Source organism: Micrasema longulum, unplaced genomic scaffold (assembly GCF_059751315.1).
Source record: "Micrasema longulum isolate JH-2025_06_02 unplaced genomic scaffold, ASM5975131v1 h1tg000045l, whole genome shotgun sequence".
NCBI lineage: Eukaryota > Metazoa > Arthropoda > Insecta > Trichoptera > Brachycentridae > Micrasema > Micrasema longulum.
This window is the reverse complement of record NW_028277252.1, coordinates 1,310-18,187: the sequence shown is the minus strand read 5'-3', so window position 1 is coordinate 18,187 and position 16,878 is coordinate 1,310. Positions and strand designations below refer to the sequence as shown.

Here is a 16,878-nt window from a genome sequence, read left to right as displayed (position 1 = left end):
ACTTAGCCTCACCCTTAACCATCGGTTGTTCCCTCAATTATGATTAATGTACATGCTATAGTTCATAAGATTATTTTTATTTTCTACTTAAGTACCTTGAATTATATAACTATATAAGGACATTCAATCTAAATAATCTTCACATTCGTTTGAAAATGCCCTAATAAGGTGAAACAATTGTCACGAAGTTTTTATTTTTATATGTTTATATTTGTAAAAATAAAATAAAGTGTTCAGTAGACTCAAATCAGTGTTTGATTTCTAATTATAAGTTTTATATGGTTTTCTATCACTCATTGTATGAATTTCCTTCTGTTACAGGCCAAACTAGAGACAAAGGCCCTCAAAGCGAAAAGGCCCGGTTTTACTGATGATCGTTATAACGAAACGTCATACTACATTGAAAATGGTAAGATTATATTCCTATACCTAACATATCATTGTAATTTTTATATAAAATATTTTTGAACATCGTGGTTTTTGTTAATATAATCAGCGGTGGTATAATTCCTTTTTTTCGCCATACTTGCATTTATGTTCCTTTGATTTTCTTCCATAATACACTTCAAAACATTATTAATTAATAAAATCTTATAATTGAACTCTTATGGGTGATTTTTTATATTGTTAGTTCAAATAAACAATTAAATAGACTTATAAGTCTGTTTTACATAAATGCATACCATAGCTTCAATTTCTGGGATAAACTTCTTTGATAAATCACTATCACGTCGGGGTCTCCGATTTGTAGAAGTGTATTTACTCTACAAGTTTGTTACGGTTTGTAGGTCATGTAAAATAAGATTTAACTTCAAAGAATAAAGAAATTTTTAAAAATTTGTTACTTACAAGTTTTGGTTTATTGAACACCAAATTACAGTCGTTTCTCAAATTAAATCAAGAATACTATGAAGTGAATTTGAATGCTGGCGAAGAGAGAGAAGGGCGAGTGACGTGTTGTGCGCCCTTATACAGTTCCATTGGGCACTGCGCGCATATACAACAAATCGTTCTCGTTACTCTGGCTCCATAGTGATATAGTTTAATCACTTCAATCGATAATAAGTGACGTTATTTTTAATTACTAACTTTAAGTTATTAATTATAACTTTAAGTTATTAATTATAACTTTAAATTGTTAATTATAACTTTAAATTATTAATTATAACTTTAAGTAAATGTTTAGATAAAAAAATATTTGTTTTGCTTGTTAGAAAAATTTGGTTTTATATTTTTTTACGTTTCAAATCATATAAAACTGTAGTTTACCGAAGCTTAAATCCCCCCACATAAATATTCTACATCGACTCTCGTAAATAAAATTCTTCGATACGTCTCTGTTTACTTCAATATATAAATAAGGTTTCCTGTATTATGATTTTCCGTATTATGATCATCGACACGCCATGTAAAATAAACGATTTTAAGAAACACATTTGTTTTTGTAATGAAGAAAGTTGTGGAAAATACGCTGAATACTGAAACAAACCCCATCTATCATAAACAAAGTTTCTGGAGTCAAACAAAATGAACAATGCATTTTCTGACGTGAATAAATAGTTTTTAAGTTTCATTATTTTCTTTGGATAATTAACGAGAGACAAAGGTAAAAGTTTTATGCGTTCCTGTTTATTTAAGATATGAATATTTATTTAAAATATATATACACCGCAAAAAGTTATATAAATATTTACATAATAGAATTTCAATTTAGATACCTTATTTATGATGTTATAGAAAAATACTTAGAAAATGTATGTACGTGCATGTACGTCGATCACAGCTTTTTGACATTTAGCTTAAACGCAATTTCTGAGTCCAAAGTCTTTATTAAAATCTATTTTGGTAGATAAAATAGGTATAGGATTGGTTATTTCTGAATTCCAAGAAGGGTTGATACGATTAGGTTTGAAGATACGCGTTTGGAGTATATTAAATCACCATCAATTCTGCGATACAAATGGCTATCAGATGTTTCCGATCCTGTTCACTGACCCAAACTTAATTAAGTTGCAACCATTTGTTTGTATTTGAGAAACCCGATTCGAAATACCAATCGGCATCAGGTATATTTTACATCCTTCTCCTAATAAATATACGGAAAATTTAATGCTGATAGTGTGGTCAAATGAACGTTTTTATTGGCTGGAATGTTCTAGAAAGATTCCGAATACTTTGATTTGAATGGATTACCCGGGTAATTTCTTTGCCAGAAGTTTTCGATGGTATAAAACATTTCGATCGTTAGCTTTCATTACCTTTTTTAGGCCGAGAGTTTTCGAGTGAGCGTGCCAACCATTTGTTGAAAGTGTCAGAAGATTTATGTTAGCGATAAAGAGTTTAACAAGGTTTTTCTATGACTGTGTATCGTGACTCTTTACATTCCCTTGATAATTAACATTAACGTCGCGAATAGATTTTTTTATTATTCGTTACATTTATTTACTAAAAATATAAATTAAAAAACCTGCGTCACCTCTGCTGTTCATTTCAATGTTTACTCATTTTTTTTTTACTCTACTGCTGTTTTGGATATTTCCTATTTTTTCTATAACTCTCTCTACAATAACACTTGTAGTTTGTAATTATCATCGCTTATTTTATTTATTTATTTATTAATAAAACATATAAGACATGAATATCATGATATTATATTCCCAGGAGTTGTACGAGAAAACTCATTTGGGACGGTACATAAAAAAAATAGTACATTTCTTGTAACAATACATAGTATACATTTAAACAATAAAAATTTTAACAAATTTTAACAATCTATGAACTTAATATTAAAAAAGGAAAGAAAACATTTAAACAATCTGTGAACTTAACTTATTTATTTTTATTACTTAACGTTGTACTTGTTAATCTATAATTAATCATTTTGTTTATTAGTTTTAATATTACATGGCCCAAAATGGTTAAGGCCTTCTTAAATAAATCTCATTAAAGTTAGATACCTATGTATGTATATTATGAATAGTTCTTGGCTAGCGATTGCTGCGATAATATTTCTTTTCAGCGTTTTTAAATTGGTATTTCTGTATTTTTTTCCTCACGTAGTTGCTTAAGATGCTTTTCTGGATATTTTTATCGCTCCCAATAGAAATATTTCTTCTTCATTTGAAAAAAGGCTTTATTTAAGACATTTTACTTATTTTACTCGGCTATAATGTACTTAAAACATTTATAAAATGGTATACCATAATTCTCTTTAGATTTTTATTGTCCTATTTTACGCTAATATAAACTTATGTAATTTGATTGAATATCTTATATTGTCTATTTTTACAATACCAATTTATTTAAATACTCATCCCTTTTTATTTCCCATCTACATTTTTTGAAACCAATACTAATAAACTAACTTCCTATTTTTTCCACTTTTTTTTTTAACAAATAAATATTTGTGTATGTATGATTTACCCAAATACTCAATTTGAGGGCCATTTTCAACGAGTTGTAAATAACTCACTATTAGAAAATGGGAATCAAGTTGGGGTAGAGTTGGATTCGAACCACGGACTTTTGGTCCGTGAGTCCGAGACACAGCCACAGGACCACAACCCGATCAAAATTTACATCTCACGCATTAATACAATAATAATAACACCTATTGATTTCAATATTTGGTGGTTTAGCGTGGTGCAAATTAGCAAAAAATACGGTATTTAATAAATATAAACAACGGAAAACACTTCCTTTCTAATTGCTATATTTCAGATCCGCAGTGTGTGATCATGTACTCATAAATTTTGAACCCTAAATATAACCAAAATTAATTTAAATCATTTAAATTTTCTTTCTTATTTTTGTTTTTGCATATGATTAATATTTACAAACCATACTTAAATACAATCATTTATCTAAATTTATGGCAATGGTGAAGGAAAACATCTTTGAGAAGAGAATATGGATTTCAAGCATTTACAGGGCGTATGAACTATCACTGGCTGGTTTAAGTGACCACTTTACATTTATTTACCATTCTGCCTATGTTTAAACATCCACAATTTTTCAACTCTTCCATCTGTTAACTTTTGTGAAGTAAAAGAGCTTAAACCTTTATCATGTGGGTGAGATTCATCATACATTTTCATCCAAAATCTAGAATTCGCCTATAATATTTTTCGTCTCTACATACATGTTTTATTTTTTTCTAAACAATTTCTTCTCTCCGTGTGATTCATGTTATTTTATATTCATAATTTTATTAATTAAATAGGTCTCTATTCGCATCGAATCAGACAAACTTTTTTAATAGGGTACCATTTTCCCAAAAAATATTTGATCGATGTAAATAATTTTAATTTTCGAAAAAAGTTAAATGGGATTGTACGAGTACCTTCTTTTTAATATTAAGTGATATTTTATTAATAAAACATATATAACCAGTACAAGATATTATACTCCCGGGAGCATAAAACTCATTGGGGACCTTACATAAAAAGAAAACATTTTTGTGAAAATACATAATATCAGTTTATACAATCGAAAACAGGTGGAATAAAAAATATTAGAAACACAAGACACAATATTTATTCTAGAAATTTTTCCGATAACTATCGCTGTCAAAAAGATTAAAGTAATATTTTTTAAATACTACACTTTTTGATTCACAATTTCTTATGTTAAAGTCAATAATAAAAATGAATCGAGCAATCAAGTACCCATGTCAATGTTTTTTTTATCATAACAGTCCTTAAAAATAATTTTATATGGATATTATAATAATTTATTCTCGTATGTATTATTGGTTGTCGGCCTCGTGGCGTAATGGTCAGCGCATTTGCCTACCATGAAAGAGGTCTCAAGTTCGATTCCCGACATGATTGATAATTTTTTTTATTCAAAATGGTGTTTTTCATTAGAATATTTTACAGTCTCTAGACCGGTGCCTACAGCGTAAGACTGATCACTATACCTTCATGTAACAAAAATGATCAAGATACGCTGCGATTGGTGTACCAATGCAGTGCCCTATGCACTATTAGGTGCGGAAAGGGAATGATGAAGATTTATTTTTGATTCACCACCGGAGTTCGTCAAGATTGCGTCCTTGCACCGTTCCTTTTTATAAGCCTCATGGACTTCATCCTGAGGAAGTCAATTCTACTAGAACGAGGATTTATCATCCGCCATCTTATCCTCCCAATGATGCGGTTATAATTGACGATTCAGTCAGAGGACTTCAAGTCATTATAGATAGGCCAAACAGGTACTCCGCATGCAAGGGTTTAAACATCAATATTGCAGAAACCTGCCCATCACTTCGTCTCTTGATGATCCCCTTACTTTGTTCGAAAGGGTAGAGTGTTTCGAATACCTGGTAGTATATTTTACGGAAAGTCAGCGTCAGCATAGATTGTTTTATATTCCGATATTCAGGATCAACCTGCCTATGGTTATGCCTGTTGGAAGGGCTACCGCTATGCTGGACAACATCGCTCTGGATATTGATCTGTTCCATGTATCCGAAGCGGTTTTCCGGAGCAGGATTCTCCTACTGCTTTGACATGAGTCTCTTTCGTGTATTTTTTTTCTTTTTTATTATATGTACGTTTGTAATGTATATGTTATATTAAAAATACATAATTTCCAAACCGGTCCATACATTTAGCAAGATTTCGTACATAAGGAATAGATGCAAATAATAATTTAATATCATATTTCCATTATCTCTTTATTTAGCGGTAGCTTTCAGTGATGGTTATTATGCATTTATTTTCGTTGATAATACCTTTAATTATCAGTCAAACACGACTATTATAATTCTGATCATGGCCACCGAATGAATAGTGGTATATCTGACGTCAACACTACTAATCCAGCCACATTGTGGCATCCCATATTCCCATTAAGCTTTATCGTTTTGTCAGTTAAGTCCGTTGTGTGGGGATTTTGTTTGGAATTAATTTTGAATTATCTGCTGCCCGTATGATGCATAGAGTCAATGTTGATTATATTTTTAATCCGATGCAGCAGCTCTGGAGAGGATAATCGGCTTATTAATAATTTAATTATTTACACATCTATGCAGCGCTATCTTCAGTCACCATAAACACTTTTGAAACAGCCATTTTGACATAAATTATTGTCGATACACTTATTCGTTTTTTTTTTTTTATTTACGATATTTTCTAAATAATTTATTCTTATTATACATATTATTTTTATTAAAATTTTACTGCTTCTTGTTTTCTTTTTGAAATATTTAATGGTTTGCAATAAAAGCTTCGTTGTTTACTGAAACCAAGTGTACTTAACTTCACGATTTTGAAAAATATTGTGTCTTTAAAATTATTGCAAAAAAAACTAATTTTATTCTCGTGATGAAATTGCTTTTGTCTTGATAAAAAATATACGTTTAATTAGTATTCATTATATTTTGGTGGTATATTTAACACCCTCTTTTACATATTTCTGTGTCCAGGCGGATAAATAATACAGCTATGTGTGAAATAAAAACACTTTTCTGGGCGACTTTTTTCAACTCGACTTCGACTCAGCCTATCTCGGGTACAAAACTTGAAACGGTTAATCGAGTGAAAATAATTCCACCTCGTAGTGTAGTGGTATGCGCGTTCGCCTACTATGCTTGAGGTTCTGGAATCGATTCCCGGAAAGGCACACGTGAAATATTTTATTTCAAAGGTTATTTATTCTACACTGCAATATTACTTTGTACCTGGACTCGCACCTGAAGCACAAGAATAATCACCTTACCTTTCGTGTAACAATATTTGGAAATTGTTATTTAATATTATTAAACTGGCTGCTTTAAAGCTTTAAGCTGTATTTCTTTGTGTGACATATGCTTTTTTTTTATCTGAATAAAATTATTCAATAACCTGCACAATGTTTTCTCTTTTACAGCTTCTTTATATTTGTCTATACCAACTATATTTCTGAACACTATTCTATCTTTTGATTTCTTTATACTGTATTTTTAAAATTTTATGTTGTTTAAATACTCGTGTTTCATATAACTCTTGTGTATGTAAAAGTCTTATGGGCGTAAAAATTAATAATTTTAAAAAAAAATAAATTAATAAATCAAACAAAAATGATCGAGGCACGCTGCAGTTGGGGAGCCAAAGCTGTGCCCTAAGCACCACTGCGTGCGGATAAAAAAATGATGATGATAACTATATTTATTTTCATTCTTTCAACAATGTTATACAATTTCGTGCATGTAGTTTTCTACGGGGTTGATTTAAGTGAAACCTTTTAAATCAACCCTGTGAAAAACTACAAGATATTTATTATTTTGTTTTAACCTGATTATTGATAAGGCCATTTTAGATGAACTGAACTAATATTTTTTACAGGTAATTGCGTATTTTTCATTAAATTTATGTTATCAGTATAATCCAAAAAACCTTTTTGTCCATCAGTTTACTTCACCTGCAATGGTTCAAATATCGTTTTAATTTTTCATTATAAATTAGAAATGAACAAAAAAGGTGAATATTTTTTCCCGTGTCATTGTGTTACATGTATGCCAAATCAAGACTCGGAGCTTTCACCCGCAAAGCGCAGAATTGTAGTTTCGTTTATATAAATAACTAAAAACATCCAAGTCACGTAATAATAAAATAAGCCGTTTAGAAATTATTAATTCCAGTAAAATGTTTGCTCATTTACATTCCGCTGCATGTTTACTATTTATTCCAAAGTTAGCTTCCATTGCATCAGCTGTGGCTGTCATTTTAGCGCGTTGAACCGTTTTGTATGGCCACTGAGCACGACAGTATTAAACTGTTTCACGGGGCATACATCACATTGCATCGTTACAATTATGACCGTTTGTTTGTCAGAGCATACTCTGCTTGTTTCGGTAATTATTGCTATTTTTATTTAATTTGTCAGCAATCAATTTTTTATTCGTTTCGCAACAGAAACTGCTATAACTGCGCTAAAATGCTAAAATCGTATGGACTGGTAAAATTAATTTTTGATGTAGCCAGTATTGTTATTTCGTCAATACAAAATATTTTAGAAATTAAAAAAAAATATTTTTGCAACCATTTAATTTAAACGTGCTAATTTAAGGAGTTTCATAATGTTTTTATGTAAATTTAGGTAAGATTTCTATTTTTATATAGTGGACTTATGGAAAAAAATCTTTCAGGTATTCAGAATATTTCTTTTTTTTTCAGTTGTGCTTTCAATTAAAATCAGCACTACCTTATTTTGTGTTTGCCCAGGTTTACTTTTTAAATTTTTTTCTTATGAAAAACTTAAAAAGAGATTATATTGATAAATATATCAAAAAAATAGTCCTTACATCCAATTACTTACGAGACAAATTTACTTTGCTTTTTGCCAATGCAAACAATCGTATTGCAATTAAACTTGGGGAGGTTGCTCTCGTTCAATCCTTGAACCTGTGAAAATAGTACAAAAATAGTACAAAAAATCCTTAAAATACCCTTGAGGTATCCAACAGAAGATTTTTCTCTGAGTTTAAGATATTGTATGTAAGACAGTTGTTTATGAGGTGACTACTGCTTAAATTTTATGATAAATTAAGTGAGGTCAAACGAACTCAACAAACTATAACTCACAATTGAACTGTATTGTCCAGCTTGTATCAACCTTCTTCGGTAAAAGCAATATAATGTAATCGCTCCAAAAATATTTAATGATATTATGCCAAATATAAAGGACTCAAAATTTAAATCAAATTTTAAAATAAAAATAACTGCACGTATAAATAGTGTAGCGAGAGTTTTATTTTGGAAAATACATGTAGATTGAGAAACGATTACTTTTCATAATTAGTACACATGTTATTTATATACTTATGTGTTACATTACTTTATAATTGTTTTTTTACTGTTTATTTTACTATATTATTTAGGTTTTAGTAATATTATGTATCTTTAGCACATATAGGTGTATACTTTATATTTATATAAAAATTATTATTTAGTTCTTACGTTTGATTAGCTATGCATTTGTAATTTAGTAGTTTTAGTTTTTTTCTGTTATTTTTGTATTAGTATAGAAATATTTATACTTTAAAATACAAAAATACTCCATCTTAGAACAGGCTCAGCCATGTTAGATGAAGACTATCCCAACCAGAGGACGCTCCGTATTCATTTTGTCAGATTCCTGGTATTGAATATGTACTTATTTATGCAATAAATTTATAAATGTAAAAAATAAAGAAATAAATGATAATAAAAGTTTTCCACAAATATAATGGTGGAACATGTTTACCCTACTAAGAAAAAAGTATGAAAGTAAACAAAAGACCACTGCAAGAAGGTTGAGTATGGAGTATGGGTAGCTACGATGAATAAGTTTTCGGCATATTTTTTTGAGCAATGGATTATAAAAAAATTACCTGTTGTGTTGATTTAATGAGACAATTTATTGAAATGTTCTCTAAGAGATATGGACTACCGATAAAATTATTTTATATTGTTGTGCTATATTTAGTTACCAAGGTGCTAAACTTGCTTTGTTTCTTTGTTGTTCTCAATATGTGTTATTTTCTAAATGCTAATATTATTTATGTCCCGAATTGAGTTGTTGTAACTCCTGGGAATGTAACTCAACGTATTATACTTGTAAAATACTTTATTTTATATGATTTATAAATAAAATAAAAAATAAAATAAAAAAAAAACAAGAAAGACAGATCAGTATAAATAACACATCAATTCTTATAAGTGGAATACGTGCACTTTTAATCAAATTGTTGGTGGATTTTATAAAATTGGTGTAAATACATTTGGATTTTTCATGAGAGATCAAATAAAAAATCTAATTTCATGAAACTTAGCAATTAATTTAAGCGACTGCTACATTTATTCTTGAATTATTGTGAATCGATAATGCTAATGCTAATGCTAATCAAGCCATCACTAACACTTACCCTATTTACATAAAATATTTTGTGAGTTCATAAAATATGAGACATTTTGCTCGGTATTTTTGTAAGCGCTTTGTTAGTTTTCAGAGGCGCCAAGCGTGCTAGACATATTCGTATTTAGTTTGACATTAAGAACATTTTCCGTGTTTTCAGTATTATGCACGCGGCGAATGTGAATTGTAGGAAAACTGGACAATTATTTACAACCCTTTTTAGAAAAAAGGTGCTTCGCTAAAGGGCTGGAAACGGACTGAAAAGGTGTGTTTCTATTCTCGTGGGATGGCTAAACAAATCGGTTGTCCACGATTGTTATCCGTTATCTTTACAAAACGACCTCTTTTTGTCACGTTCGACCTTTAACACAAATTTTATCTGCATCACAAAGGTTATTTTTAATTTATTGTTTACTGTTGCGATGTTTGCTTTTGTGAATTGACACGATCAATGAACTAAAACATAATCATTACTTTGTTTTATATACCTGTACATGATTGTTTTGGAATCTGAAATGTTCCGCTTTTTACAACACAGCAGAGCAAGAGCGATCATGACAGGCCTGTGCCAAGTATTGTCATTTTACCTGGAATCAATCGCGGAATCTCTCTTCGTGAGATAATATCGTTTTGACTAATAAACAATGTACAATCCTTAAGTTAATTATTTAAGATAAAAAAATTATAATCTTAAGAAAAAAAAACGCTTTTTTCGTGTGCATAAACTGATCTTTCATTTGATTACTAAAGTTAATTTGAAACTACTGAATAACTCACATCTATTAAAAAAAAAATATTAGATTACTTCAAATATTGAAACAGATATCAAAAAATTAATTCTACTTAATCATTTTAAAGATAGTGAACGGTAATTATAACTTTTTTTATATAATTGTGCTTTCTATATTTTACTTTTGTATGGGTACTATTTGTTGTGTACCATATTTACGTGTATACTTAATTTTTCTTATTATTTTAATTGATATTATTATTACTTTTTTTTTGAGATACAAAATAATTTTATTGTTCTTTGTATTTAATGTATTTATATTTTGTACCTCTTTGAAATGAAAAAAACCTTTTATTTTATTTATTTAAATTTTATATGCACACATTGTTTAAATTATTTATTTTATCATTAAAATCTGTATCTAATTATGTTTTTTGAATGGAACTGCTGTGTTACAGCATTTATGTAACATTATATTTTTTTTCTCTTTCACATTTTATTGAAGTGTTCATATTCTATTGAATATGTATTTCTGCGTGCCGTGTATATAAATAAATAAATAAAAACATTTTTAAAACCAAATTTTGCAAGTATGGGGATTAACACAGTTTGCTTGTGTAATATTGACCTGATCATTTATTTATTATGTAATATTGATACTCTGCCTATGTTTAAGCATTTATATTTCATCAATTTTATATTTTTTTGTTTTCTAAGGTGTTTTAAAAAGTAAGATGAAGTAAAAGTTCTTACTGCATTAAAAATGTTGATGAGATTCTACCGATTCGGAAACGACTGAAAATACTTTCGAGTTGTTATATAGTACTTCTTAGACTAGTAAAACAAACATTTGAGCGCACTATTTAGATTGAGTATTTTTGCTTAAGTTTATTATTCGAAAACAACTCATATTTGTATTGAAAAGTAAAATCATTATGAGTTCATAATAATTGTAATATCTTCTTCTTCTTTTCCACATCCTCTCCTAAGTTGAGCATGTGGACAGCAGCAGATGCCTCCGGGAGACCTTATCGCCAGCCAGCACTCTCGCCTCCTCCCACGTCAATCCCGCGTCCCTTAGTTCCGCCGAATAAAGATTATAATGGGAAGATAAAGACGTCATACCTTCACCTTGACGGTATAGTTGAAGATAAATTCTTTCTAGCAATTACGAAGATCGACCCTACCAACCCCCCCCCCCCCCAAACATTCAAGTTTTGGGTAGGTACATCGATTTGAAACAAAGGGAAGCGTACGTCACGGTACACATATATACGCACTAAAAAGACATAGCTTCAGTATGACGTCATAGTTGAAGATAAAATTTTCCCGACCGACTACGAAGATACACTACCGACTACCATCAAGTTTTGATGCAAGTACATCAATTTGTACCGAAGAGTTTAGAACCCCTCGATACGTTTATCTACGCATTAAAAGTGACAAAAAAATCCACCTAGCATTTTTTTCTTTAATAACGATTTATTAAAATTTTTAATCGTTTTGAGGTTAGCACTTTTTTTTTAAGTCTATTAAAAATATGAAATTGAAATAATTCAATTTGGTAGTCGAATCAAATTCTGACATAACTGTCAGATTAGAAAACGAGCGCCTAGATGCAAGAAACAATGTTGCTAGATTCTGCCCTATTAACATATAATAGTATCTAGGCGTTTGAAAGTTGACACTGTAAAAAAATAATTTAGTTGTTATATTTTTTCCATCTGTTTTACTATCTTTCTGAGAGAACGTATCGAGAATTGGCCTTGTTATCGCTCAATACTACCTCAGTAGATAAATACAGACGATCGTTAAGCATATCGTCTTGGCAATGGTCAAATCATGTTTAGGCGACCATTTTTGCTTGAATTGGGATTTATTGGAGTTTATAATCGCTTTGAAGTGGGCATTTTCTATCACAGAAGCCTATTTAAAATCTAAATGAGAACTATTTTAAATGTTAATGAAGTAAGGAACGCGGACTAATTTTTGCGGTCATTCGTTGGTTTGTATCGATCATATGATGTCGATATAGTAAGTAGGTAGAACATACCGAGGTAGGTACAGATAGTACAGAAGTTAAGTATACCGTCTCGATTTATACAGATGAATATAGGGTTCATAATTGAGGCCTAGGATGGCGTGAGCCCGCAGGTTTTAAGAAGAGGCAACTTGGGTTTAGGTTCTTCTGAGACATGCGTAGCACGTGTCCGAGCCAGGTCCGCCGCCACATTCTCAATACGCTCGTTATAAGACGCTGCTGCGTCCGTTCTCGGACTTCAATGTTAGTTATAAAATCGATCCATCTTATGCCTTATATTATCCTCAAGCACTTACTTTCAAAACTCAGGTGTTTGGTGTTCTGAGCTTCGGTAAGGTGCCAAGATCCGCATCCATACCGGAGTACTGCAAGCTTATCTGTCACAATTTCGTTTTGTAAGTCGTTCGTTCGTCATAAATCCATATCATTCTAACGCAATCAAAATAATATTTATTTCATTCCCTCTCATACGATACGATTAAATTTACTAATCGAATTAGTTACAGCATAAGGCCACTGGCATTATACTAGAGTCAAATAATCGGCATTTCGTTTTGACCGAGTATAGACTATATTTCCAGACAACACGCGTCATGTTAAAAGTTACTCCAGCAATTGAACGTAGTTATACAGAAAGCAGCCAGCCATAGAAAAGTGAAACTCAGATAATAGCACATTTGTAAAAATAGTGAATAATCACAAAGTTGGAATGTTTTTGACATAGACAAATGATAAACAATGAATACATTCGTTTTTTTTTTTAATATTGTTAACAAGAATTTAATAACTTATTTACCAGTTTTAATAACATTTAATGTACCGTAAGATTTTTCTAGTGCTGTAGGTGTTTTTTGCAAATTGAGAAATGCCATTTTTGTGATCAGCACTAATTTCAAAGGGTAATTATTACAGTTTTTTGTATGAAAGCGGCCTGGATGTTTTTAGCAGCACTTAGAATTGACCTTGTTGCACTCTATAACACCAATATATCGTTTTTTCAAAATTGTTGACTGGCTGCTTTCTGCATAACTACGTTCAATTCCTAGGCGGGTTGCGAGCTCTTTGTGCTTGCTTCCGTCCTCAGTTTTGTGAACTCCCAAGTATCAAGTCATTATAATATACGATTGATAAAATCATCTTGATCCGTCTATTCACTTGAATTGCTATTATGTGAGTTTATCAGAATATTTTTTTCACCTTAATTATGGCGGAACTAAATTTGTAAGAGTACTTCAAGATGAACCTGGTTTTTGTAAAACGAAATTCTCTTATCCTTATTACGAAAAACCTTTGATTTGCCACTCGGTTGACTTTCAAGGTTTTCCAGGGACGTTCAGAAATTATCTTGAGATATTTACTCAATTATCCAGGTATTCTGCGTTACCTTAAAAGAGATAATAATATTTTTCCTCTCAAATTATCTCCGTAAATATGTAGGTATGTACGTAATACGTGTTTTTGGACTCTATGGGATATTTTTTTGTTAGTTTATTTATATATTTTATTTTTATCATTTTTAAAGAAATATCAGCGTTCTTATAATTTACCCAAATATTTCAATTTTGGTGGGCATTTTCAACGAGTTGTAAATAAGTCACTAGTAGAAAATATAAATCAAGTTGGGGTAAAGTGGGGTTTGAACCTCGGACCTCTCATCCGTGAGTCCGCAACACTAGCCACGGGACCATAATCCGATGAATATTTGCATATTTTGAGTACGTCCAAATATTTGTAGAGATAGCTGGATTCCACCCCCAGTCATATTGACATTCGGCCGTATTCAAAATATTTTAAACAAAAAATACTGTTTTTTAAGTAAATTATCAATTCAATAGAGAAAATGTATTGATTTTAAAAGTCAATTAAACCATAATATGTATATGTAAGCAAGGTCAATAATAGTGCTACTTTCGTTTATAAAATATGTACATATGTGTATATTTCTGGAGTTTAATGCTAGAACAGCCTATGTCAGATTTTAAGCAAAATAATTAAGGCATCAAAAAGTACTACAAAAAAATAATATTTCGAGCTGTAAGTCAGTCGCTTCCTGATTTTTTTTGTAAAAATATAAGTTCGTCACGTGTTACAAAAATGTCTGCATGTGTATTTTATAGCGAGAAATGTCTATGTTGACATTATCTCTAAAGGTATTGAAATGTTTCATGTAAAAAGTTCATTGGTTCTCGTAGATAGGTAAAAAAAAACCTCTTTTACTATTGAAAGAAATGCCTATGTGTACTTTAGTTACTGTATATAAAAACTAGTTACAGAAACGAAAAACCGTCTGTTCTGAACAATTAACTTTGTTGAAATAAAAACTTCTAGCATTAACTTTCATGGTCCGTATTATAATGTTGAACGTTAACAGAGTATCTTCAATTGTCTATAAAGTCTAATCGAATTTTTAATATCAATAATTAAATACACGTTCATTTATAGATTACCAACGAAGATATTTAAAATTTTCATACTTTATATAGTAAATTCGATTTTACTTTAGACGCAATTGTTGATAACTCTGGTAACTTCTCACTGTGATTGGGGGCCCAGATTTATGTTAGTATTCAAATTGGGGGAATCTTCAATTGTCTATAAAGTCTAATCGATTTTTTAATATTAATAATTAAATACACGTTCATTTATAGATTACCAACGAAGATATTTAAAATTTTCATACTTTATATAGTAAATTCGATTTTACTTTAGACGCAATTGTTGATAACTCTGGTAACTTCTCACTGTGATCGGGGGCCCAGATTTATGTTAGTATTTAAATTGGGGGAATCAAAAGGCCAACCATCAACTCGTTACTCTTATGAAGTCGTAGTATCCAGTATTGAAGTGGTATTGTTTCTCTGTTTCAGGTCTCCGGAAGGTGTACCCTTACTACTTCACGTTCACGACGTTCACCAAGGGTCGCTGGGTGGGGGAGCGCATCCTGGACGTGTTCGCGCGCGAGTTCCGTGCGCACCCCGCCGCCGAGTACGAGCGATGCGTGCGCGCGGGCACGCTCACTGTCAACTACGACCGCGTGCCACCCGACTACCGCCTGCGCCACAACGACCTCCTGGCGAACGTCGTGCACAGGTATATATATTCTTTCTACATTCCTACATCACGCCCCATGCCAAAATGATGTGGATTTATACATTCGTATATCACGCCCCATGCTTAAACGATGCGGATTTATACATTTTTACATCACACCCCATGTTAAAACGATCCGAATTTATGCATACTTGCACCACGCATCATACTAAAATGATGCCGATGAAAAGGTACGTTAATACCTACATCAAGCTAAAGAGATTCAAATTTACACATGCCTAGCACCTCATGCTAAAATAATGTGGATTACATATATATGTACATACATCGCGCTCTATGCCAAAATGATTCGGAGTAACATACACTTACATCACGCATTATGCCCAAATGCGGATTTATACAAACTTACATCGCGTCTCTTGATGCCAAAATGATGTGGATTTATACATTCCTACATTACGCCTAATATGAATGTGAAGATGGACCCCAAAATTGATATATCTGGGTAAATCATGGAAACGTAAATATTTATTTTTATTATTAAAAACAAAAAGTACGGATTTACACATTTCTTCACCACGTCTCATCCCAAAATATTAAAAATTCGTACATAATCTGCACACATTATACAAGTATCTTACGCTAAAGTGATGCAGATTAGCCCACACATCACACCAAAATAAAGTAGAATTATACATTCGTATGTACATATTTTAAACCTCATACCAAAATGTTTATTCCCTGATTGTTAAATCCCCATTTAATGCATTTGGGCATTGAATCATACAAAATTATGTGTTTTTACTGAAAAATAAATTGATTGTTTTAGTAATGTTTGATAGCACATTGTAATGTATAGCACGATCAACAAATGTTAAAACCGCACATTTTGTATTTTTTTTAATGACCTTTTATTAGAAGTGCTTTATCATGTTTTTACATACATTTTGTCTTAATTTAGGGTTGCAACCTTCTTTGCAAATAGCTTATTTCAGCTTTGTATTTATGTAATAATCTATTTTCGTGGTGAACCATACCTATGTTATCTGTATTGAATATAAACAATGTTTCGGTGTGATCCTTTGCTAATCGTGCTGTACATAATGTGGCTATCATAATTATTACCGTACACACAAATACAATAGTATCGTCCTTACTTCGCCACGTGGAAGGGCTG

At 31.1% G+C, this 16,878-nt stretch overlaps 1 protein-coding gene across 5 annotated transcripts in view; it reads left to right on the top strand.

Moving 5' to 3' along the window:
* Nucleotides 1-16,295, top strand: part of LOC148285227 (uncharacterized) — a 262,896-nt gene extending 246,601 nt beyond the window's left edge. For all 5 annotated transcript variants that reach the window (XM_088228201.1, XM_088228221.1, XM_088228210.1 and 2 more), the window contains exons 4-5: nucleotides 322-409; nucleotides 15,518-16,295. In XM_088228201.1, coding sequence (XP_088084327.1) covers nucleotides 322-409; nucleotides 15,518-15,789 — 360 coding nt within the window. In that variant the 3' untranslated portion in view covers nucleotides 15,790-16,295. The remainder of the gene's footprint in view (nucleotides 1-321; nucleotides 410-15,517) is intronic.
* The last annotated feature ends 583 nt before the right edge of the window (nucleotides 16,296-16,878 follow it).